Source organism: Nelumbo lutea, chromosome 7, assembly GCF_056320005.1.
Source record: "Nelumbo lutea isolate HS-2025 chromosome 7, American lotus-T2T, whole genome shotgun sequence".
Taxonomy (NCBI): Eukaryota; Viridiplantae; Streptophyta; class Magnoliopsida; order Proteales; family Nelumbonaceae; genus Nelumbo; species Nelumbo lutea.
The window spans coordinates 28,131,186-28,156,105 of NC_142690.1; the positions used below are offsets into that span (position 1 = coordinate 28,131,186).

Sequence of the window (24,920 nt, forward strand, 5' to 3'; positions counted from 1 at the left end):
AATTGAGTTGGATCAGTTTCACTTTGGCCATGTATAAATTGACTAAAATCGAATGACCCAACCATAGCTAAAATATTTTATATCATAAATTTATTTTTTTAAGTTTAAATGTTTTGAATCAACTGACCAAACCAAAAATTGTTCCAAACCGATACACCTGAGTGACCAATTCCCCAACATAACCAGGTCAATTTGGTTGTCCAAACAACCTATAATTGAACTGAACCAACCTGTGAACTATAGTTTAATTTCTAATAATTATTAAAAATTTATACAGAAAATACACTAAATTAAAATTTAGAAGCTAAATAACAATAGTTTAAACTCCAATAATTATTGAAAAATTTCTATTAAATAACAAAACAAAAATAGATTTACACATAATTATTGAAAATATATTTATCACAAAAAGCAATAAATAATTACTAAAATACGATAAATATTAATTTTAGTAAATATAGATCAAGTTTTTCAAATTATTATTAATAACAATAATATTTTTGAATGTTATTTTCTAGAATTATTATTTGGTTTAAGTGAAATTAGTTACTTATAATAATTTTTATTTATTGAAATAATACCATTATTTAAATTTTAAAATATTAATTAATTGTTGAATTTAATAATATATAAATTAAAGTATTATTAGTACATAATTTGTTATTTTAACTATTTAAAGTCTAGTTAATATTTCATTATTTAAAATATTTAGTTACTTAACTAATATTTCTTAATTTAGTAACTATTTAAAATATATTATTAATTGATTTAAAATATTAATTTTAATATTTTGTTATTTAAGATATTTAGTTATTGAAGTATTTAAATAATATTTCATTTTTACTGTTTGATTTTTATTATTTGAATAACAGTTAGATTGAATAATCTAGAAAATCATAATTTATATTGTTTGTACATAATTTCATGATGAATTTTGTAAAAATATTTAATTATTAATAATATGAATATTATTAAATAGATTATAATTATTATTTTCTTTTTAATCAGTATTTTAGTTATTATATAATTTTATTAGAATATTTAAATAATTCTTAAATTATTTAATTAAAACTTTCTTTAAATAGATATAGATAAAATGTGGGGGAGAAGATAAATAAGAATTAGAGATAATTTAGGATATAAACTCTCTACTAAATTAGAGATAACTTAGGAGTTAGGAGAAAGTTGGGGATAGTGGGGGAGGTTGTTTAAGAGAAATTTTAAGATATTAAATTATTTAGGTTATTGGTCCGTGTGGGGGGGGGGGAGAGAGAGAGAGAGAGATACTTTAGGAAGATTTTTTTGGGGAAAGTAGAGTTTATGATTGATATTTTAAAAAATGACATGGATTAAAAAAAATAAAAAATTCAAAAAAGGAGAAAATTTTTAGACTTTTTTCTTTCAAATTACAAGAATGCCACTCTCTTTTTCTTATAAATTACAAGAATGCCACTCTCCTTTTCTTATAAATTACAAGAATGCCATCTCCCACTCTCTCTCCTACCATCTCTCTCTCTCTCTCCTTATAAATTACAAGAGTGCCACTCTCTCTCCAATTGAGGGAGACCTCAGCTTAGCATCTTGATTGCTAGGGGACCTGCAATCAAAGGTAGTCAAGTTCAAGCCGAGTCGAGTTTGAATTTCTAAGCTCAAGCTCAAGTCTCTAATTCAAATCGAGCTCAAGCTAGATGACACCTCGACCACTGAGGGAGAATTCGGCTCGGCACCTCGGTCACTGAGAGAGATCTCAGCTCAACACCTCAACAATTGAGGGGGACCTCAACTTGGCATCTTGTCAACTAAGGGAGACCTTAGCTTGACACCTACCTACTAGACAAACCTCAACTCGACACTTAAGTAGTTGAGGGAGACCTCGATTTGGCACCTCGGCAATTGAGGGAGACCTTGGCTTGGCACCTTGGTTGCTTGAGAGACCTGCAATCAAAGGTAGTCGATTTCGAACTTTCGAGCTTTTGACTTGAGTCGAGTTCAAGCTTGAGCTCAAGTCTCTAATTTGAATAAAGCTCGAGCCCCTGCAACGCATGGCCCCCTCCACTAGTATGTATATTAAATGAAAATGTAAAATAAAACTTTTGCTATTACTTGTTTTCCAATTCAAACATTAGAGAGGGGCATTTGTTCTCCAATAAAAATTTCAAGAGCGAAAGACACCCATTCGCACTTTTATAGATAGTATAAATGTTATAATAAACAACTACTTTCCACAAGAAAACACAATGAGGCCTCCAAGCCTTTTTATTTTTTCCGCCAAAATTTACTCCCAGTGGAGGGGTGACCGCCACAGATTTATTAGCATGCAAGAAAAACCTCAGAGAGGGGACGTGAAAGCCTTACCCTACCCCTCAAAATCTATACATTAATGAGGCCTCCAAGCCTTGCCTTCCACTTCTCACCCATTTCAAGTACTTGTTAACTGTTCGCAGCACAATTTCTCAATGTTTCCCTTCTTCCATTTCAGATTCTTTCGATCTTGTCTTCCCTAACTGAACTTCCTCGGTAGACTTACCGGTAGAGAGATCAGGAGCTACTCTCTGCTTTCTTTTTGCCTTCTCAGCCCAGTTAAGAAGGGTATGCTGTATATGCTCTTCAAATATAGACATTTTGTAGTGACTTCCCATCTTCAAATAGATTAAGAAAAAAAAGATAAGAGTCAAAAGTTAGTATCATTATGAAATCTTTAGTCTTTTTTAACCTTTAGTTAGAACTAGGATAAATTTAGATGAAAAAGCAACTTACCTGTGTGACAATGGCATAAAGTGGTAGTGTGCTGTAGCTGCACAGTACCTGAACGAAACTCCTAAAAAAGAGAAACAGAAAATGAATCCACATATGAACAAATTTACCTGTTATTGTGAAGTACAAAGAAACATGGCGGAGATAGGTAAAATTAAAAGAGTAATGAGAGATGATTCTACCCTATAACTAGTCTTGGGAAAATATAACCGATGTGGCCCATGATGCAGGATTTAAAGCCATATTGAACCTAAATTTGATGGAAGCATCAGATCCAATGCATGTAAGCTAGAGTTAAATTGAAAAACAAAAATACCACAAATACATAATGTTTGCTTACCCATATCCAGAAGAAAAGTGCAATCTCAAAAGAGTTTTGGAATAGTATTAAATGAATTAACAGCAGGACAATCTTGGGTCTACGAAACCAGAAGAGATCATCTGAAGGTGTAACAACCAAATCTCCTTCTATTGCATAGTGTTTCTCAGCAACTTTATGGGCCAACTGAGTAATCACATATTCAAGCTTTGTGCCCACCACAAGTAGAAGCTGCAGAAACCGCTTATCAAATGCTAATTTTCTTTTCCATGACATTTATCAAAAAAAAAAAAATCTTTTCCATGACCTGGCAGGTCTTAACAAAAATGACAAGTTCATACATGCATAGCCACAATTGATTATGATCACACAAAACACATAATACACTTAAATGTCTCTTTGCATGAGATATTTCACATTGATACCAAAATGTATAGAAAAAAAAAAAAAGAAAATCATTTAAGATTAGAAAAAAGTCCTTTCTTTTTGAAAACCTTAAGGTAGATGTAGTTTCTGCACCTATATACACATTTATTATAGCATGTGGTTGCATCTTCCTATACATATCCTTTTCTATTTAAATCTTGACACTTCAAAGCCCAATTTTTGTCGTTTTGATTCCTTCACCTGAGGAATTTGTGACACACAACATGAATGTGTGTACAAAGCTAGTTCCTTCACCTGAGGAATTAGTTATATCAATGACTTGTATAAAACTAAAAATGTGTATATCTAAAGTCTAAACACACAACATGAAATGTGGCTTGCCAGAATTTGTGACTTCTAAAGCCTTATACTTCAAAATCATACTTCTCCTATGGTCATGCTATAATTTTGGATGACAACATAGGAAATATTAGGTTGGGTCATGTGGAGGTATAACAACTTCCCTACTAGTCTCTGAAACACTCCCCTGTCAAGCAAGAACTCTCATTTGTAGAGAATTGATTGTAGTCAATAGAAGTGGAAGCTGGCTTAGCACCAAGTTCACCTATCGTTTTTAGCAAGTCAAGAACATATATACTTCCTTTGAGATATAAAGATCCCTTCCTTAGAATATGCTACCTCAATGCCCAGGAAGTACCATAGCCCACCAAGATCCTTAATCTCAAATTTAGTTTTAAGAAACCATTATTTCATAAGAAATCAAGGGAAATGAGAGAAGAGTTAAGAGAGATTAAAGAATAAAGAAGAGAAGAAGAGAGAAGGAGAAGATATGGAGAGCCAAAATGTAGGTTGGTAGTGTTGAATAATGTATGTCCTCAACTCTAATTAATGTATTGTAGAATACTTTATTATGAATAAAAGAATATTTGCTTAATGTGTCATGGGTGTGTTCTACTATTTACCCCTTAGTTTATATTAGTATTATATATGAGGTCACATGGTTATTTCAACATGGACTTAAATGTTCACAACTAGTGGACAAACTTGGGGAGTTTATCCTAACAAGGTTGACATTCTCACACTACCCAAGTAGTGGAGTAGTGGGTCTTAGTTCCTCTGGTTGTGATCTAAAGGGTGAGGGTGTGTGTTTACTAGAAACATTATACTAGACCATATCTAGTGGGTATTATACTAGACCACCTTTGATATGCCAACCAATGAGATCCTTTTGGGGTCAAATACCTAAGTATGTTGGGGTGGTTAAGAATGATATTTGAGTTGATGATTAATGTGATAAAATCTTAGGACATAATTATATGCAAAGTGATATTTTGGGCTTTTACCTAATAATCACTTAAATAGGCTGAACTAATCAGACATAGGCCTTTAGGATGGTAAGGCTACCAAGTGGAAAATTCAGGTTTTAAGTTGGGGCTTGCACACATCTATGTGGTAGTTGGGCCTAAATGTTGGTTCGGTTCATTAACTTGTGGGCCCCATGCCATACAAGCTTGTCTACCCAAATTTGATCTCCTGTGCAGGTGGAAATACTAAATTCCATTGCATGGGTTTTGTCTCTTGATTGCACTAGTCAAACTAGGTTTTGACTAGATCATATCACTTGGAATGTGTTTTCTAAGGTAGTTACGAGTTTTTGTGAGAGAGGTTTCCTATTAGTTCCTAGATAAAAGGAAAAGTGGACTGAAGTAGGGAAGATAGAAGGGAGCGAGGGCCAAAAGTGGTGCTGGCAGCACCCCTATTAGATTTTATATTAAGGTGACAGTACAGCTAATAAACAAAACATAAAAAAATGACAATAATGCCCCTGTGGACCATACATAGACAAATTCACAACAAAGAGAAAGAGTTCTTGGTGAGAGGAGAAGAAGAGAAGGGGAGAAGCCTATAATAAACTGGCCACCCTAGTCATTATTTTATGTACTTATAAAATAAAGTTGATTACAATGACTAATATGCCCTTAATAGGGCGGCTACTGCTAATAGCATAAAAAACAGTCCCAAAAAGATAACATAAACAAATGGACTTTGGGCCTAATAATGCTAACTAATGATTGTAAACTGTAGAGAAAGCTAATAGTGTGTGGTTCCAACCCCACACTTATTTGTCTTATTATGTTTCTTATTTTCTTTTATAATTGGGCCGGCTGGGCCTTTTTTGGTTCTTTTTTTAATTTGTGTTTTAGTTTAAGTAGGGGTACTAGTGTAACTCCGACTCTTGTAAGGAGATTAATGTTTATAAATAGCAACTAATGGGGCAGCAGTAATATACAACCGAACCCCTTCTTTCTTCTCTCTTCCCTCTTCCTTTCTCTCTCTTTCTTCTTCTCTTCGAACCTATGTTTCTTTTCTTAAATTACATCAACCACTGCTGCATCCTTTTTGTTTATTCAAGTTAAACAAGAAAACATAAGAAATTGTTGAATCTCAATAGATCATAATAGTAAGTTGGAACTAGGAACATGGACATAATAGTGGGTTGAATTTCAATGGACTTTGGAAGACAACAGACCTAGAGCAGAATACCAAATTCTGGGATGAAGAATAGATGCTTTGACCCTACCCCAAGGGTCCTTTATATAGAAAGTGAAAGTTACAGAAATTACAAAGAGGCCCTTCTAGGGCAACGCAATTTAGAGAATTTACAAGGAGGCCCTTGCCGGGCTGAAGTGAAAATAATAATAAATAAGAAAACAATACAATAAGGACCACAATAAAATGGTACATCAGGGAGTTTCTTCACACTCCCCCTCAAACTGATGCAGAGGCATGAATATCAGTTTGCTTACAAGAAATAAGTCTCTCGATCTCGTCATGGCCTTTGTGAAGATGTCAGCAACTTGCATATCAGAGGCAACATGAGGGAGAGAGGTTGAGTTTGCAAGAAACAAATCATGGATAAAGTGGCAGTCCACCTCAATATGCTTTGTCCTTTCATGAAAGACATGATTAGAAGCAATTTTAATAGCACTAGTGTTATCTGCATATAGAGGAATGGGTGTAGGAGAGGAATGTCCCAACTCCTGAAATAAAACAACTTCACTACAAACAGATGACATTGCCCTGTACTCTGCTTCCGTAGAGGACTTGGAAACAATCTGTAGTTTTTTGCACTTCCATGATATTAGAGAGTCACCCATGAAGACACACCATCCAGTAGTGGAACGTCATGTGTCGGGGCATCCAGCCCAATCTGCATCAGCATAGGCTTTCAGTTGGAGAGAAGATGAAGAGAAGAAAAGACCCTGTGATAAAGAACCTCGAATATTTTGGATGATTCGATGCACCGCAGTCAAATGAGGTTGACAAGGTGCAAGGACAAATTGACTAACAACTTGAACTGCATGTGAGATGTCAAGACGAGTCATGGTTAGATAGACAAGAGAGCCTACAAGTTGTCGATAGAGGGAAGCATCAGGAAGCAGAGAGCCTTATGATTTGGATAATTTGACATTCAACTCTAAGGGAGTATCAACCTGTTTACCATCACTGGGGTTGGCCAACTTAACAAGACTAGAGGCATACTTTTGTTGGCAGACAAAATAACTTGGGAGCTCCGTTGCACTTCAAGTCCTAAGAAATAGTTAAGAGGGCCGATATCCTTCATGTGGAAGGAACTATGGAGAAGAGACTTGAGGTCCTAAATTCCTTCTATATCATCTCCAATCAATAGTATGTCATCCACATATAGTAAGAGAATGGTAAGGCCCTGAGGCCTTTTCTGAACAAAGAGAGAGTAATCCGATGCACTTTGGCTATATCCAGCTTGCACGACATCTCTGAATTTTTCAAACCAAGCTTGAGGGGCTTGTTTGAGCCCGTAGAGGGACTTCTTTAGTTGACAAACGAGGGAGGGATCACTGTAGTACCCTGGAGGATGCTTCACATATATTGTTTCCTTTAGATGCCCATGTAAAAAGGCATTTTCACATCTAGTTGAAAGATTGTCCAAGAGTGAGCAGCAGAGAGAGCTAAAAGAACACGGACTGTAGTAATATTGGCTACTAGAGCAAAAGTCTCTTCATAGTCAATGCCATACTCCTGCTTATATCCTTGTGCCACAAGCCTGGCTTTGTAACAGTCCAGAGACCCATCAGATTTTAGCTTGATGGAATAGACCCATTTGCTCCCAATAATAAAACCATTTGAAGGTGCTGGGACAAGGTCCCAGGTGTCATCCTCATGCAAATCTTGAATCCCTGCATCCATGGCTTCTTGCCACTGAGGGCTGCTACTAGCCTGCTGGTAAGAGCGGGGAATATCTGTAGAGGTCAAAACAACAGAGAAGGAGCTATTGTTTAAAGGAAATCCATAGCAGTCAGGTGGTTTGGAGATACGAGTAGAATGACGTAAAGGAACAGGAGGAATAATTGAGGAATCTAAAGCTGGAGCATCACTTACAGGGTTATCTATGATGGGTGAGGGATTCAGACCAGGAGGAAGAGGGGTCGTAGGCGTAGGAGCTGGACCATGAACCTGCTTGCGAGAGAAGACGAGAAGTTCCTTCTCAGTAGTGGATGATGGAGAATCCTGTTGTTCAAAATCATGCAAAACTTAAATAGAGGGAGCAAATAATTTGGCAATTCTTGAGAAAAAGGAGATATGCTCAAGAAAAATCATATTTCGAGAGATACGGATTCGACGTGCTGAGGGATCATAACAAATGAATCCCTTGTGGTTCAGGCTATACCCTACAAAAGCACACATGACAGACTAAGCTGAAAGCTTTGAACGTTCACGAGGAGGAAGATGAACAAAGCATAGACACCCAAAGACATGAAGATAGGAAAGATTTGGGGGGATCCAAACATCTTTTGATGAGGAGAAATGTTAGCAAGAACAGATGGTGGGATATGATTGATCAGATATACTGTAGTGCTAGCGGCCTCAACCCAGAATGTGGGAGGCGCATGTGATTCTTGTAGGAGAGTCCTTAAAACATTGAGAATGTGACCATTCTTTCTCTCCGCCACACCATTTTGCTGAGGAGTGTCTGGGCAGCATCATTGGACTTGTACACCATGATGTTTCAGGTAAGCCAAAAAATCTCTATCACTGCATTCTCCCCCTGAGTTTGAGCATATGATTTGCACATTCACTTGGAAATGAACTCGAACCATGTTATGAAACAACCTAAAAGTTGGAAACACTTCTGATTTGTGTTTGAGAAAGTAGATCCAAGTGTACTTGGTACAATTATCAATAAATAACACAAGATACTTGTATCCCATCCGAGAGACAACGAAAGAAGTCCAAACATCACTATGAATAATTTCAAAAAGTGAAGTAGCAAGTTCATCTTGGTGAGTGAACGGTAAAATGTGACTCTTACTCAAACAACAAGAAATACAAGATGTATCAAAGGATTTCATAGAAGGAATTTTAGTTTTAATAAAACCAGACTCAAACAAGTATTTAAGTTTATTAGAATTTGGGTGGCCTAAGAGTTTATGCCATAGATCCCAAACATAGTTTCTCTAAATCAAAACAAGACTCAATGTAGAAGAGCTCCAAAAAGTAGAGGATGATGCTGATGGAGATTTCTCAAACTCCAATGCAAACAAGCGGCCCATCCTACGCCCCTTCCCTTTAACCTTCCCAGTACACTGGTCTTGAATCAAACAACCATTAGAAGCAAATGTTAGAATATGACCATCAACTAATTGACCAACTGAAATAAGGTTGGCAGTAAGATTAGGAACAATGAAGGTTTTAGCAAGGGACAAGGAATTTGAGGGAGAAAGTTTGATACACAAGTCATCACTCCCAATGATGTCAAGTTTCTCACCATTAGCAGTGAATCAATTATCCAAACGGGAGAAGAGCAATAACCGGAGAACTCACTAGATAGGCCGATAGTAAAAAAGGCAGATGGGATGGAAGAAGATACTAGTTGTTGTATCTCTTCTTTATTCATGGAAGCAGAGGATTCTCCCTTGGCAATGGGGGTATCGGATATTTGTCCTTCAGACGCTTGATAAGCGCGTGGCTGATTCTTCTTCATGGGTCCCTTGGGTGGACAAATTCGGGCAATCTGCAATATGTCCATGTTGTTTGCAATGAGAGGCTATATGTCCATATCCTTTACATTCATAGCATTGAGTTTTAGAAGGGTCATTTCCACCAGATTTCTTATTCCCTCGTGCAAGAAAAACAGTATCCATCCCTGAATCAGGATATTTCCCTTCTATATTTGCAGCAGTTAGGATTCTAGTTTCTTCCCTCAACAATTCTCCTATCGCAGAGTCTAAGTCTAGAAGAGTTCCTCTACTCAAAATATTTGACCTGATTATTTCATACTCAGGTCTCAGTCTTATGAGAAATTGGTTAACTTTCCATTTTTCAAAATGTTTCTGCAAATACTTGACACATTCATCGGGATCAGAGGGTTCAGTATGAACAAGCTCATATTCAGCCCAAAGATCAATAACGCCTAAATAGTATTCTTGAACCTTTTGTCCCCCTAGCAATAAGCAAAGATCTCAGATTCAATCTGGTATTGCCATGACATATTGGACTGATGATACACATTTTTCAAATAGGCATAAATGTCACAGGCAGTCCTTAGTCTTCTCATAGGAACACTAATGTGAGGCGCAATGGAGCTCAAAATCCATGAGACTAACTTTCCATTGTGTATAGGTTTTACTATCAGCCTCATCCTCATTAGGTTTACTTACAGTCCCATTCAAGTAACCTTCAAGTCCCTTTCCCTCAACATAGAAATCAAAGTGGAACTTCCACATATTGTAGTTAGTTCCATCAAATTTTATAGGGAGAAAATCTACTTTGTTAGCCATCAAGAATAAATAAAGGCAACCCAGGAAGAAAAGTAGTAGCACTGAAATTCGAAGTTCAGGGCTGTTAACCACTTCACTTAATTCAATAGCAGTTTAAGTCAACAGTTCAATCAAGGTTGCAGCAAGCAGTTCAGACAAACAACAACAAATCTGGTCTTGAAGAGAAATATAGTCAAATATCTTCAATACAGATTTGCCTTCCTGTAGAGGAATCAAAATCCTCCAAGAAATTTATCCAGAACAACTCCAACCAGATATGTTGACAGTCCAACCTGATGGTTCCAGGACTATTGAACTAAGGAGAGGACTGAATGCCCTCAGTACTGAACACATCTCTTACCAAGTAACCCTAGGACAACACAAAGAAAACTAGGGTTGCAAGAGAGATTTACCAATTTGATGTGTGAAGTTCGAATCAGCCACCAATAGGATTCAAATAAGCAGCTTGAAAGGGAATGAAGAGGTCTGTTGAAACCCTTCAATCTGAAGCACCGGTAGTCAAGAACAAAATGTTCGAAGTTTGGACAAGGCCTGGGAATACACCAGTCCAAGGGAAAACTGCTGCCTCCCTTAAGAGAAGACCAGAAGAAGAAGAAAACTGCTGCCATCCTAGACAGAAGACCAGAACTCCTCCAAAGCTTGACCAATCTCGAAAAAAGCTTCTGAGTAAGAAGAACAGACCAGGACGACACAATCAATCAGGTTTCTTCCAGGACTGTTGAACTAAGGAGAGGACTGAATGCCCTCAGTACTGAACACATCTCTTACCAAGTAACCCTAGGACAACACAAAGAAAATTAGGGTTGCAAGAGAGATTTACCAATTTGATGTGTGAACTTCGAATCAGCCACCAATAGGATTCAAATAAGCAGCTTGAAATGAAATGAAGAGGTCTGTTGAAACCCTTCAATCTGAAGCACCGGTATTCAAGAACAAAATGTTCGAAGTTTGGACAAGGCCTGGGAATACACCAGTCCAAGGGAAAACTGCTGCCTCCCTTAAGAGAAGACCAGAAGAAGAAGAAAACTGCTGCCGTCCTAGACAGAAGATCAGAACTCCTCCAAAGCTTGACCAATCTCGAAAAAAGCTTCTGAGTAAGAAGAACAGACCAGGACGACACAATCAATCAGGTTTCTTTGCAAACAGAGGCGTCCCAAGAGAGTTCTAGGAAGACCTCTCTTGCAGAAATCTCAGAACAGAGAGCAAGGACTAGGGTTGATCAGAACAGCCCTATCTTCAGACAAAGCACCCAGAAGCCAGCAACCTTTGAGATATCAGAGAGAGAGCACAAGGCAAGAGCTGATTACAGAGTAGCCTGCTCTGATACCATGACAACAGACCTATAGCAGAATACCAAATTCTGGGATGAAGAATGGATGCTTCGATCCTACCCCAAGGGTCCTTTATATAGAAAGTGGAAGTTACAGAAATTATAAGGAGGTCCTTCTAGGGCAACACAATTTAGAGAACTTACAAGGAGGCCCTTGTAGGGCTGAAGTGAAAATAACAACAAATAAGAAAACAATACAATAAGGACTACAATAAAATGGTACATCAGGGAGTTTCTTCACACTAGGAACATGGACATAATAGTGGGTTGAATTTCAATGGACTTTGGAACTAGGAACATGGACATAATAGACACAAGCAAACACACAAAGAGGAATAGAAAATAAGTCTACATCTAGGAAAAGAAGATTGAAAGGGGACTTGAAACCAAGGAGTTGTGATGGCATACAGTTAATTAAGTGGGTTGCAGTAAGAACGACATATTAGAGGCACACAAAATGTTTCTAGCAACCTCAACATGATGATTTTTCTGCTCAGAAGCCTCATTCTATTATGGAGTGTAGGTATAGGAGCTTTGATGAATTACTCCAAAACTTTAAAGATAGGTAGAGAGACCCTTCTCAAAATATTTCTTTGCATTGTGAAATTAGAATATTTTGATACTGGTGCCAAACTGAGTGAGAACAAATTTATGAAATTTTTTCAAGATAGGTAGAAAGACCCTTCTCAAAATATTCCTTTGCATTATTAAATTAGAATATTTTGATACTGTGCCAAACTGAGAGAGAACAAATTTATGAATTTTTTGCACTAATTTGGGTGCTTCATCATATGAATACAACAAGTAAATCCAAATATATCTAGAAAAGTCATCAACAAACAAGAGAAAATATTTATGACCACCCATAGATGGAGTATGATATGGCTTCCACACATTAGAGCGCACAATGATGACAAAATTTAGATTGCTTATTAATTGAAGAATACGAGTTTCTATAATGATTTGAAAGTTGACATGACTCACAATGAAGACTTAACAGACTGACACTCTTAAATATCTTAGGAAACGAAAGACTGAAAGACAAAAAATACAAGTGACCCCACTGAAAATAAACATAACGTAACATAATGTAATATGATTAAGAGACTTTGCCAAAGTGGACTCCAAAGCCATCCTTTGAGATGATATCGGGGCCTTCTCAGGTATGTCTAGGGAAAGGTAAGGGTCTCAATGGCTTTCCTGAAATCAAAGCAAGAGAACCATCTATAAGTGATATTTTATCACAGGGAAGGAGAAGTTGATAGGTAGTGAAGGGGTTAAGAATGCTAGCCATATGATTAGAAGCACCAAAATCAATAGCTTAGTCTTTTTATTATAGTTTAATTAGTGTAGTGATGTGGCAATTCTGTTTTGTTTTCTTTTCTCTCTTGTCCCATACTTAAGTAGGGGTATATTTGACTTTGCACCCTTATTTTAATATAATAGAGTTTATGGTCGTCTAGGAGGGTTTAGACTCTCTAGTTCGACAACTTTCTCTTTGAACAGGACTTATCTGAACCACTAAAACATGGTATCAGAACACTAAATAAAAGAGAGGAAGGTTGCGATCTCAAGTTTCTGGACTTGTGATCTTTACTCTTCTTCTTTTCTCCTTTTCTCTGAGGTGCGATCTCAGTTACACAGGTAGAAGGCTGTGACAACCCTTTTTTCGGTGATCTAGGGCTGTTGCAATCCCCATTATAGGTATTAGGAAGGTGCGGCAGCCCTAGGTGAGTAGTTCTCAGATTGCTGTCACCATAAGTGACAACCCTAGTGGTTGTGTGGTGGTGTTTGTTGTGTTATAGACCCTCTACTGAGCAGTTTCAACCGGGTTTTATTTCTTTGTTTGTGTTTGAATGGTGATGTGAGGAATACTCGGTTAACAGTGGTGGTGTGAGAAAATCAATTTTTTTATGAAGGAGATGGCCGAATGTGTCTGAATGGTGGTATATATTAGTGTTTTTTTTTTTTTTTTTGGTTGCTAGTTGAGAAAGAGCCATAAGGTGATGTGTAGATTGCAGTAGTGTTGATTGAATAACAGAATCCTTTTTGTTGGTTGATAATTCGGAACTATGAGAAATCTAGTGCATTAAGAACATAATGGTAGCAACCGGAGATGGTCGTTGTGATAAGAAATCTAATGTGGTGATCCCCTCAGACAATTTAGGTGTGCAGATGACATCAATTAAACTTAATGGTGAAAATTATGTGTCATGGGTCAAGTCGGTGGAGGTTTTTATCAAGGCCAAGAGGAAGGTGTATTGAAGATTAAACAGTTTTATGATGTTTTTCTGAGTAGATGTTTTATGTTAGTTGTTAGATAGGAGGTGGGGACCACAATAGTTATGTGTGTCCAAATTTTATTATGTTTTTGAGTGTTATATATGTTGTTTTATGTTTTGCCACCTTATAAGGGCATAGTTGTCTTTGTACTGTTCTATTTTTTTAGTATAAATAATAAGTGAAGGGAGCGGCCAGGTTATTGCTCTCTTTACTTTCCAACTTCTCTTCTTCTCCTTCTCTCTTCAAGAAACTACTTTTCTTTCATATTTTTTTAATTCAGCAGATTTCTACTTGGTATCAGAGCACCATATAGGGTTTCTTGAAGCATTCTCATGCAGCCCTAGATCAGCCAATTGCATGAAGTAGTAAAGGGCTGATCGATATGCTATAGATTGCCTAGTTCTTGGATTTTTTTGGTGGGATCTAGTCATCAGGAAGGTGATCTACTGTTCGGCATCAAAACCAGGAAGAACTGGAGTACGGGGAAGAGTCCCAAAAAAGTTGGACTCTTTGTTTTTTATTTGATCTTGGGCGCCCAGGTATTGTTAGTTATCTTTTGATTTTCTGAAGAGGGCGGTTTGGTTTCTAGAATTTTCTAAGTCTCCTGGAGTGATCGATTCACTCTTCTCTCTGTTGGGATGGGTGGGGAGGAGAGAGATTTCTCTCTAGCTAGGGTTTTCTTCTTCCGGAAAGGTTGGTTTCTGTGTGTGTGATATTAAATTATTTTTTGAAGGTCTCTAATTTATTTTTTCTTATTGTTGAACTGTTTGAAGTAAGATGGAGAGTTGGAATAGCGAGATGAAATCTACTAGTACTGTGGGACTGGGTGTTGGAGGTAGTAGCGATATTTTTGGGTTTGGGATCATTACTACAGTAAAAATTGATGGTACAAATTATTTAGAGTGGGCAAAATCAGCTAAGATGGCTATTGGTGCCCGTGGAAAATTAGGGTATCTCATTGGGGAGGAGAAGAAACCTAGTACAAACTCTTCTTGATGGGTGCAGGAGAATTACATGGTAATGTCCTGGCTATGTAATTCTATGTTACCTCATTTTGCAAAAAATTTCCTATGGGTTAATACTGCCTAGGAGATTTGAGATGGAGTGACCGAAACCTACTCTCAGAAGCAAAATGAAGCCAGAGCCTATCAGTTAAGAAATCAGGTGATAAGTATGAAACAAGGAGAAAAACCTCTTGCTATGTATTTCTCCATGCTAAAAACCCTATGGCAGGAAATAGATCACTTAGAAAGTGTGGTTTGGGAAAGTGTAAATGATGCAACAACTTATCACAGACTAGTAGAGAGGAATAGGGTTTTTGAGTTATTGGTAGGGCTGAACCCTGAATTTGACATTGCTAGGCAACATATTCTTTCTAGGGAGGGTGTGACACTCTCTCAGGTATATGCATTTGTCTCTAGAGAGGAGAGTAGGAGGAATGTAATGCTGAGACAGCCTAGGATTGACCAGTCGGCTATGGTTGGTACAACAAAACCTAAGTCGAATGGAGACAAGGGGAGTAGTGAGACTAGAAGGGAAAATAAGGAGAACTTGGTGTGTGATTATTGTAAGAAGCCTAAGCATATCAGGGACACTTGTTGGAAGTTTCACCTAAATCTTATGCCTGCTCGGATAAGGAACAAGGGAAATGCAAATGTAGCCACTACAGGAAACTCTTCGGCCCCTCTTTCCCAAACTGATTGGGAATCCATTGCAGTAGCAGCAGCGAGAACAGAATTGGAGAGGTTTGGACAGCTTATGAGTAAGAAAGATTCACCTAGCTCTAGCCTTCCAGATGGATAGTTGAATGCAGGAGCCAACTACACTACTTCCTTTGCACATACAGGTAGTTCATATGCAACTGCAAATCTTGCATCCACTTCAGGTAAGGAGGGACCTCCCTGGATTATAGACTCAGGAGCATCTGAGCACATGACTAATGCCCCTACCCTTTTCAGTTCCTATCAGTTGTGCTCTGGTAGACACAGAGTCTCTACAGCAGATGGGTCACATATGCCCATTGCTGGGAAGGGGACAGTTAGAGTGACTAATGATATAACTCTTTCTTCTGTTTTATATGTCCTTAGACTTCATACCAACCTACTGTCTGTTAGTATTTTGACAAAAAATTTGAATTGTTCCATGACCTTTCTTCCTGGTAATTGTGTTTTGTAGGATCTGGAGTTAAGAAGATGATTGGGAGTGTCGTGAGGTGAATGGAATCTACCTTCTAGATGAGATTCCGAGACATCAGGGCCATCATGTTAGCAGCAACAATAGTAGTTGGTCAGAGTTAGTGAACCAGATTATGCTTTGGCACAATCTCTTGGGATGTGAGAGTTGTTAGTTAGGAAAGCATTGTAGATAGTCTTTTAAACCAAGTAATAAAAGAAGTACTGCTTTTAATATTGTTCACACTGATGTATGGGGGTCATATCATATCCCTTCCATGGGAGGATTCCGTTACTTTCTCTTGTTTGTGGATGATTATACACGATATTCTTGGATATATTTGATGAGATCACGTGATGAGGTTCCTAACTTGGTACAACAGTTCCACCAGATGGTTCTCACACAATTTGTAGTGAGAACTGAGGCTTTTAGATTAGATAATGCTAGAGAGTACTTTGAGAAGGACTTGATCACGTATCTCTTAGAACATGGTGTAGTTCATCAGAGCAGTTGTGCATATACACTGCAACAAAATAGAGTTGCTGAGAGAAAAAATAGACACATTGTGGAGGTGGCAAGGAGTCTTATGGTGTGTGCTTCAATTCCTGTGCAGTTTTGGGGAGATGCATTTCTTACAGTCGTGCATAGTGTTCCTTCACAGACTTTGGGGTTTAAGGTGCCATTTAGTCTTCTTTTTCCAGGTGGGGAGATATTTCATATACTTCCGGGGGTTTTTGGCTGTGTTTCCTTTGTTCACATTCTTGGCCCTCATCGCAAGAAATTGGATCCTAAGGCCAAGAAATGTGTTTTTCTTGGGTATGCTCAGAACCAAAAGGGGTATTGCTGTTATGACCCAGTGTTGAGGAGCAGATTTGTCACTATGGATGTTACCTTCTTTGAATCCACCTTCTTCTTCTCGAGTGGTTCTCCTTAGGAGAAGAGTTTTGGGGAGGAAAACTCACAACCTATTCCTCTTCCTGTTTCTTCGGTGCCTCCATCAATTCAGCCAGCACCTGCATCAGTTCAGGCAGCACCTACACCTCCAGTTTCATTACATGAGCCATTACGGGCAGCCTCACAGAAATATCAGCACCGACAAATGATGGTTGACTCTACACATCCTCAACTCACACCACTCTCTATCAGTCCTTCTGAAACTCCAGATTCGGCATATACAATTCCAGGTATTCCTATTGAGCCTGAGCCTGTTATGTTTTCTGATGATAATGTTCCTGTCCCTAACACCATTGTTGCAGTTGATCCCACTGATCTTGATCTTCCCATTGCACTTCGTAAGGGGAAGAGAAAGTGCACAACCCTTTGCATTTCACACCATCTTTCCTACAGTGCCTTATCACCCTCCTACTGTGCTTTTCTTTCTTCCTTGGATTCTGTGTTTATACCTAGGAATGTTACTAAGGCTCTCTCCAAACCTGAGTGGAAAACAGCCATGCAAGATGAGATGGATGCTTTGGTCAAAAACCAAAGTTGGGAAATAGTTGATCTCCCCCCAAACAATGAGACAGTCGGATGTAAATGGGTATTCACAGTGAAGTATAAGACCGATGGCAAGATAAAGAGGTACAAGGCAAGGTTAGTAGCAAAAGGGTATACTCAAACTTATGGTGTTGATTATCTAGAAACCTTTGCACCAATAGCTAAGATGAGTTTAGTTCGTATCCTTTTATCTCTAGAAGCTACCTATTCATGGCCCTTGTTCCAGCTTGATGTCAAAAATGCCTTCCTCAATGGTGATTTATAGGAGGAAGTATATATGGACATTCCAGTAGGCTTTTATGAAAATGTTGGTAAAGGAAAGGTGTGCAGACTTAGAAAATCTTTGTATGGACTGAAACGGTCACCTAGGGCTTGGTTTGACAGGTCCAGAAGGGCACTCATCCGTTTTGGATACACACAGACATAGTCTGATCACACCCTCTTTCTGAGGAGGAGAGATGCTTTGGTGTCAATTCTGATTGTGTATGTGGATGATATAGTGGTGATAGGAAATGATATGGAGGAGATTGATGATCTCAAAAAATCATCGCAGCAAGAATTTGAGATCAAAGATCTTGCTAAGCTCAAATACTTCTTGGGGAATGAAGTTGCAAGGTCCAAGCATGGGATCTTCATTTCACAGAGAAAGTATATACTTGACCTATTGCGGGAGACTGGGAAGCTAGGGACCAAACCAGCATACACTTCTATTGATCCAAATCATAGAATTAATGGTGTGGATGGTGAGTTGGTAAAGGATGTGGGGAGAGATATCAAAGAATGGTGGGCCGACTGTTGTATTTGTGTATAACACGACCAGATATATCTTATGCTTTCAGTGTTGTGAGTCAGTGCATGCATGCACCTCGGGTTCAGCACTGGGAAGCTATTGAGAGAATACTTGCATATCTGAAAAAGCACCCTGGTAGAGGCATTCTTTTCTCAGATCATGAGAATCTGAAGCTAGAATCCTATATAGATGCAGATTGGGCAGGATGCTTAGATGACAGGAGGTCTACATCAGGAGTGTGTACCTTTGTAGGTGGAAATTTGATCTCCTAGAAGAGTAAGAAGCAAGCAGTTGTGGCAAAGTCAAGTGCAGAGGCTGAGTATAGATCCATGGATCATGGTGTCTCAGAACTTTTTTGGGTTAGATCTCTTTTGAGTGAGATTGGGGTGAAAGCAGAGGAACCTTTGATGTTACACTGTGACAATCAGGCTGCAATCAATATTGTCCACAATCCATTTCAGCATGATAGGACAAAACACATTGAAGTTGATAGACACTTTATAAGAGAAAGGGTAACAACTGGAAAAGTTTGTTTGCCTTATGTCTCTTCAAAGTTGCAGCTGGCTGATGTTCTCACCAAAGGAGTGGCAAAGAACAAGCTTGAACATGATCTACGCAAGTTGGGAATGTGTGACATTTACTCCCAACTTGAGGGGAAGTGTTGAAGATTAATCAGTTTTATGATGTTTTTCTGAGTAGATGTTTTATGTTAGTTGTTAGATAGGAGGTGGGGACCACAGTAGTTATGTGAGTCCAAATTTTATTCTGTTTTTGAGTGTTATATATGTTGAAGATTAATCAGTTTTATGATGTTTTTCTGAGTAGATGTTTTATGTTAGTTGTTAGATAGGAGGTGGGGACCACAGTAATTATGTGAGTCCAAATTTTATTTTGTTTTTGAGTGTTATATATGTTGTTTTATGTTTTGCCGCCCTATAAGGGCATAGTTGTCTTTGTACTGTTCTATTATTTTTAGTATAAGTAATAAGTGAAGGGGGCAGCTAGGTTATTGCTCTCTTTTCTTTTCAACTTCCCTTCTTCATTTATTCTCCTTCTCTCTTCCTTCTCTCTTCAAGAAACTACTTTTCTCTCATATTTTTTTAATTCAGCAGATTTCTACTAGGTGAAACATGTGAAGGAGGATAAACAATAAGTTGACTCTCCAGGGTTTGATGATTGGGAACAAGAGGATGCCCAAATTAAGACATGGTTATGAAACAATATGGAACCCAAGATAAGTGCAAAATTTATGTTCTTAGATACAACCATAGAAATATGGTAACATGCAAAGAAACTTTGTTCTGGACAAGACAATACTATGAGAGTATATCAACTCTATCAAGAGTACTTTAATTTACAATAAGGAAATCAAACCCTTAAGAAGTATTGTGCCAGTATGAGGAACCTCATGAATGAACTTAATGTCTATCACCCCTTTACTTCAAATGTCAAAATTCAGCAACAATGAGAACTCGACGTAACCAGGGTTAGTAAGGCTGAAATCAGAATATGAACCAGTTAGAACACAAATATTGGGAGGTTTTGCTCTTCCTACACTTGAGGAAGTATTTGCTCGGCTCCGAAGGGTTTCCTTAGAACCCATAGAGAGTACCACAACTTCTGACAGATTAGTATTTATTGTAGCGAGAGGAGGTGGAAGTGGAAATAGAGGGAGAGGACATGCATTTTGAGGAGGCCATGGTAGTCTCATGTTTGGTCATGGTAGTGGAAGTGGTGGAGGTTGTAACTTAGAGGGAGGCCATGGTAGAGGAAGAGGGCACACTACTAGGAAGTGTATACATTGTGGCAGGGAAGGACATTCAATTAATTTCTGTTATGATCTACATGGCCCACCTTCCACATGGGCTAACCACGCAGTTGCTAGTAGTGGTGATGTGAGTGATAATCAACAGACAGATCAAACAAATTCTACACATACATTTGCTTCCGGGAAGGAGATGATGAGTGTACCATGAGATGGGTATGAGAGGTTCCTTCAGGCCACTTTACAAATAGAACACTGCTACCCTTGCTCATTCAGGTATGGCTTGTCTGGCATCCAAACCTTCTTATTCATTGGATCATTGATTCTGGAGCCTTTGAATACATGACTGGGAATCCAGGTGTGCTCTCTTCCCTCTCTAAAACTTTCACATCCCAAATTGTGACCCTAGCCAATGGTTCTTCTTCTCCCATTTGTGGTGTTGGTAATGTTGATATTGCGTCTCTTTCTTTATCCTCTATTCTATATGTCCCCAAATTTCCATTCAACCTTATGTCAGTTAGTAAATTAACTAAGGCCCTTCATTGTTCTATCACTTTTTACCCTTCATCTTGCGTTTTTCAGGATCTCAAGACGGGGAAGAAGATTGGTGGAGGGCATGAAGTCGGTGGATTCTATTATCTTGATGGTGGTGGATCTTCAATTGCACTTCAGTCTTCCATGACCCCTCTCCAATGGCACTGTCGACTGGGACATCCATCTTTCAAAGTTCTCAAGCTACTAGTTCCTTCTTTGAGTCATTTGTCATCTTTGCAATCTGAGTCGTGCTAGTATGGGAAATACCATTGGGTTTCCTTTAGTCCTAGGGTCGATAGTCCTATGTTGTATCCTTTTGCTTTAGACCATTCAAATGTTTGGGGTCTAATCAGAATAGAGTCATATAATGGTTACAAGTATTTTGTCATTTTCATTAATAGTTGTTCAAGGATGACATGAATTTATTTAGTGAAATAAAGAAGTGAATTGTTTTCTAATTTTCAAAAAATCCATGCTGAAATACATACGCAACTTGGTGTTCCAATAAAAATTCTTCATTCAGATAATGGCAGAGAATAATTTCTTACTTCCTTTCAACAATATTTGGAATAACATGGCATCATTCATCAAACCTCATGTGCATCCACCCCTCAACAAAATGGGGTGGTTGAACGAAAGAACCGTCATCTTCTTGAGACTGCTTGGTCTATCCTTCATCATAGGAATGTTCCTAAGCGTTTTTGGAGTGATGCAGTGCTCCTAGCTTGTTTCCTCATTAACCGGATGCCCTCATCCATCCTTCATGGTTGGTCTCCCTTTTCTATTTTGTTCCCCACTTTATCTCCATTTTCATTAACTCCTCGGATCTTTGGGTGTGTGTGCTTTGTTCACAATCTGGGCACTAGTTTAGACAAGTTGGACAGACGTTCTATTAAGTGTATCTTTCTTGGCAATTCTCGGACCCAGAAAGGGTATAAGTGTTACAATCCTATCACTCAGGAGTCATTTGTCTGTCCTGATGTCACTTTTTTTGAGTCCTTGCCATTCTTCTCGGGTCTTGATGTCCCGACCTCTTCACTATTGATACCTCTTCCTCCTCCTATTAGTGATCCCATTCCAGCTGTTCCCGTTTTGCCTGAACCTTCATCTCCTCCAATGCAAATTCCTACTGAACGACCACCGACCCGACATGTGTATACTCATCGATAGACACCAGCACCTCCTATCCCAAAGCTGCCTACCTCTTCTGACCTAGATCTTCCCATTGTGTTGCGGAAAGGTAAACGTAGTTGTACCTTACATCCCATATCCAATTATGTTTTTGTTTCTCATCTTTCCACTTCACATTGCCAGTTTGTTTCTTTGTTGTCCTCTATATCTATACCTAAGGATGTCTAGGAGGCTCTTACTTCTACAAGGTGGCGTCAAGCAATGGAAGAGGAACTCTCTGCTCTTCAACACAATCACACGTGGGAGCTCACCACTCCTCTTCCAGGTAAGCATGTTGTAGGTTGTAAATGGGTGTATACTATTAAATATTTGCCAGATGGTAGTGTGGAATGGTTGAAAGCCCGATTGGCTGTTAAGGGTTACTCTCAATTGTATGAGGTGGATTATATGGGTGCTGAATTAGATGCAGTTGTAGTCTCTAGGTGATTGAGAACTCTACCATATTTCTCAAACTTTGCTCTAATTGCAACTCTTGGCAATAAATCTGATTGAAATATGAGGAAGTAGAGAAGAGAACGGAAGAAGAGAGAAAAGGAGAAGAAAGAAAGGAAGAAGAAAAGGTTTGGAGCAATAGAACAATGCTGGCGGTGCCAGCATCTACTATATTATATAAGGCGGTAGAAATAAGAAGGGAAAAGACCCTTGTGCCCCTGCTGTAAGTGAGCACAATAACAGAAATAACAGAAAAAAAAAAGCTTTAAATAGCCAAACAAGCCCTAACACAAATAACTAAATTATTTTAACACTCCCCCTCAAGTTGGAGCATAGATGTCAATCATGCCCAACTTGTCACACAAATCATTGTGCCGCACATGATGAAGACCTTTGGTGAAGATATTTGCAAATTGTTCTTCTGAGCTCACATATGGAGTACACACTTCACCATTTACAAGCTTCTCTCTAATAAAATGCTTGTCCACTTCAATGTGTTTCGTCCTATCATGCAGGACTGGATTAGCAGCAGTATTGATGGCAACTTTATTGTCACAGTAGAGTGACATAGGATTGCTCACTGCAAAACCCAGTTCACCTAACAAATTTCTTATCCACATGATTTCAGCAACCCCATGAGACATCGCTCTATATTCTGCTTCAGCACTAGATCTAGCCACCAAACTTTGTTTTTTACTTCTCCATGTGACCAGGTTTCCTCCTACAAAGGCACAATAACCACTGGTAAACTTTCGGTCATCAACTGCTCCTGCCCAATCAGCATCAGTATATACTTCCACCTTTAAGTGACCATGTTTTTGGAGCAACAAACCAGTTCCGGTAAACTTTTTGAGGTATCTAAGGATCATCTCTACAGCTTCAAAGTGAGTTGTCCTAGGATCGTGCATGAACTGACCAAGGACACCCACTGCATAAGCAATATCAGGCCTGGTCATAGACAAATACAAGAGTCTCCCTATGAGTCTCTGGAACTTCTTCATATCTTTCAAAAACTCTCCCTGACTATCTCCCAGTTGATGATTAGATTCAGTTGGTGAGTCAATTGGTTTTACCCCCAACTTGCCTGTATCTTCTAGTAGATCTAGTACATATTTCCGTTGGGAAATAAAGATGCCCTTGTGAGAGCGGGCAACTTCAATTCCAAGGAAATAACGTAAGGGGCTTGGATCTTTCACCCCAAATTGAGTGGCTAAGAACTTTTTTAGTCTCCGTATTTCAGCCTCCCAATCTCCTATGATCACTATGTTATCCACATACACAATTAGAGTTGCAATTTTCCCTTCACCTATTTTCACAAATAGAGTGATATGACTGGCATTGTTTGAATCCCATCTGTTGAACTACTAAGTGGAACTTACTAAACCAAGCCCGAGGTGATTGTTTCAACTCATATAAAGATTTTTTTAACCTGCACACCTTTTGTTCACTGCCTTTGGCACAAAAACCTAGAGGTTGGGTCATGTACACTTCCTCTTCCAAGTCACCATTCAAGAAAGCATTTTTGATATTCAATTGGTGAAGTTCCCAGTCAAGATTTGCTGCCAATGAAAGAAGAATCCTGATAGAGTCTATCTTGGCTACTAGAGCAAAAGTCTCTGCATAGTCCACTCCATATACATGTGTAAAACCTCTTGCTACCAGTCTAGCCTTGTACCTTTCAACAATTCCATCAGCCTTGTATTTCACTGTGAATACCCACTTGCAACCCACTAGTTCCTTCCATTTAGGAAGATCCACCAACTCCCAAGTGTCATTTTTGTGTAATGCATCAATTTCTTCCTGCATCGCATCTGTTCATTCAGGTTTAGATAAAGCTTCTGCCACATTCTTAGGAACGGAAACACTGTCCACAGAAGAAAGGAATGCATGGAATTAAGGTGAAATGTAATCATAGAACACAAAATTAAAGATGGGATGATTAGTGGTAAAAGATCTAACAACCATTCTCTTAGCAATATGAACATCAAGATCATTGATGACAGGGGAATCAACATTGAGAGGAACAAGCATATCAATAGGAGCAAGTGTACCTGGTTAATGAGACGGATCTGCCTCTGGTGAATCCGATGATGTTGGTTGCATAGTGTCAGGTTCCACGACTCTTGAAAGGAGGTAGTTGAGTTTGAGCTGCCTGTTTCTCCTCAACCCTACTCTCCCCCTGAGGAGAAACCGAAAAGAAAGGTTGATTCTCAAAGAAGGACACATCAATGGAGACATAGTACTTGCGAGAGGTAGGATCATAGCAACGATACCCCTTTTGAGATAAAGGGTAACTAAGGAAAACACAAGGAATAGCCCAAGGATCAAGCTTACCTCGAGTAGGGGACAAGTTATGGACAAATCAACAACACCCAAAAACACGCATCGGAATGGTGGACAATGGAGCTATAGGAAACAGAAGTTGATGTGGGGCCTTATACTCTAGTAACCGAGATGGCATACAGTTGATGATGTATGTAGCACACAAAACTGCATCCATCCAAAAACGTTTTGGCACATTCATATGAATTAATAAGCCACGAGCTACTTCGAGAAGGTGACGGTTCTTTCGTTTAGAAACACCATTTTGTTGGGGTGTCCTAGCACAAGAGCTTTGTTGAAGTGACTCACTCGAAGAAAAAAACTCC

General features: G+C 38.6%; 1 protein-coding gene across 2 annotated transcripts in view; it reads right to left on the reverse strand.

Moving 5' to 3' along the window:
• Positions 1-2,072: 2,072 nt before the first annotated feature.
• LOC148845869 (MLO-like protein 1) overlaps positions 2,073-24,920 on the reverse strand; it is an 84,617-nt gene continuing 61,769 nt past the window's right edge. For both annotated transcript variants that reach the window (XM_088952970.1, XM_088952971.1), the window contains 4 exons: positions 3,095-3,304; positions 2,937-3,004; positions 2,758-2,818; positions 2,073-2,639 (listed from right to left, as the gene is read on the reverse strand). In XM_088952970.1, coding sequence (XP_088809096.1) covers positions 2,454-2,639; positions 2,758-2,818; positions 2,937-3,004; positions 3,095-3,304 — 525 coding nt within the window. In that variant the 3' untranslated portion in view covers positions 2,073-2,453. The remainder of the gene's footprint in view (positions 2,640-2,757; positions 2,819-2,936; positions 3,005-3,094; positions 3,305-24,920) is intronic.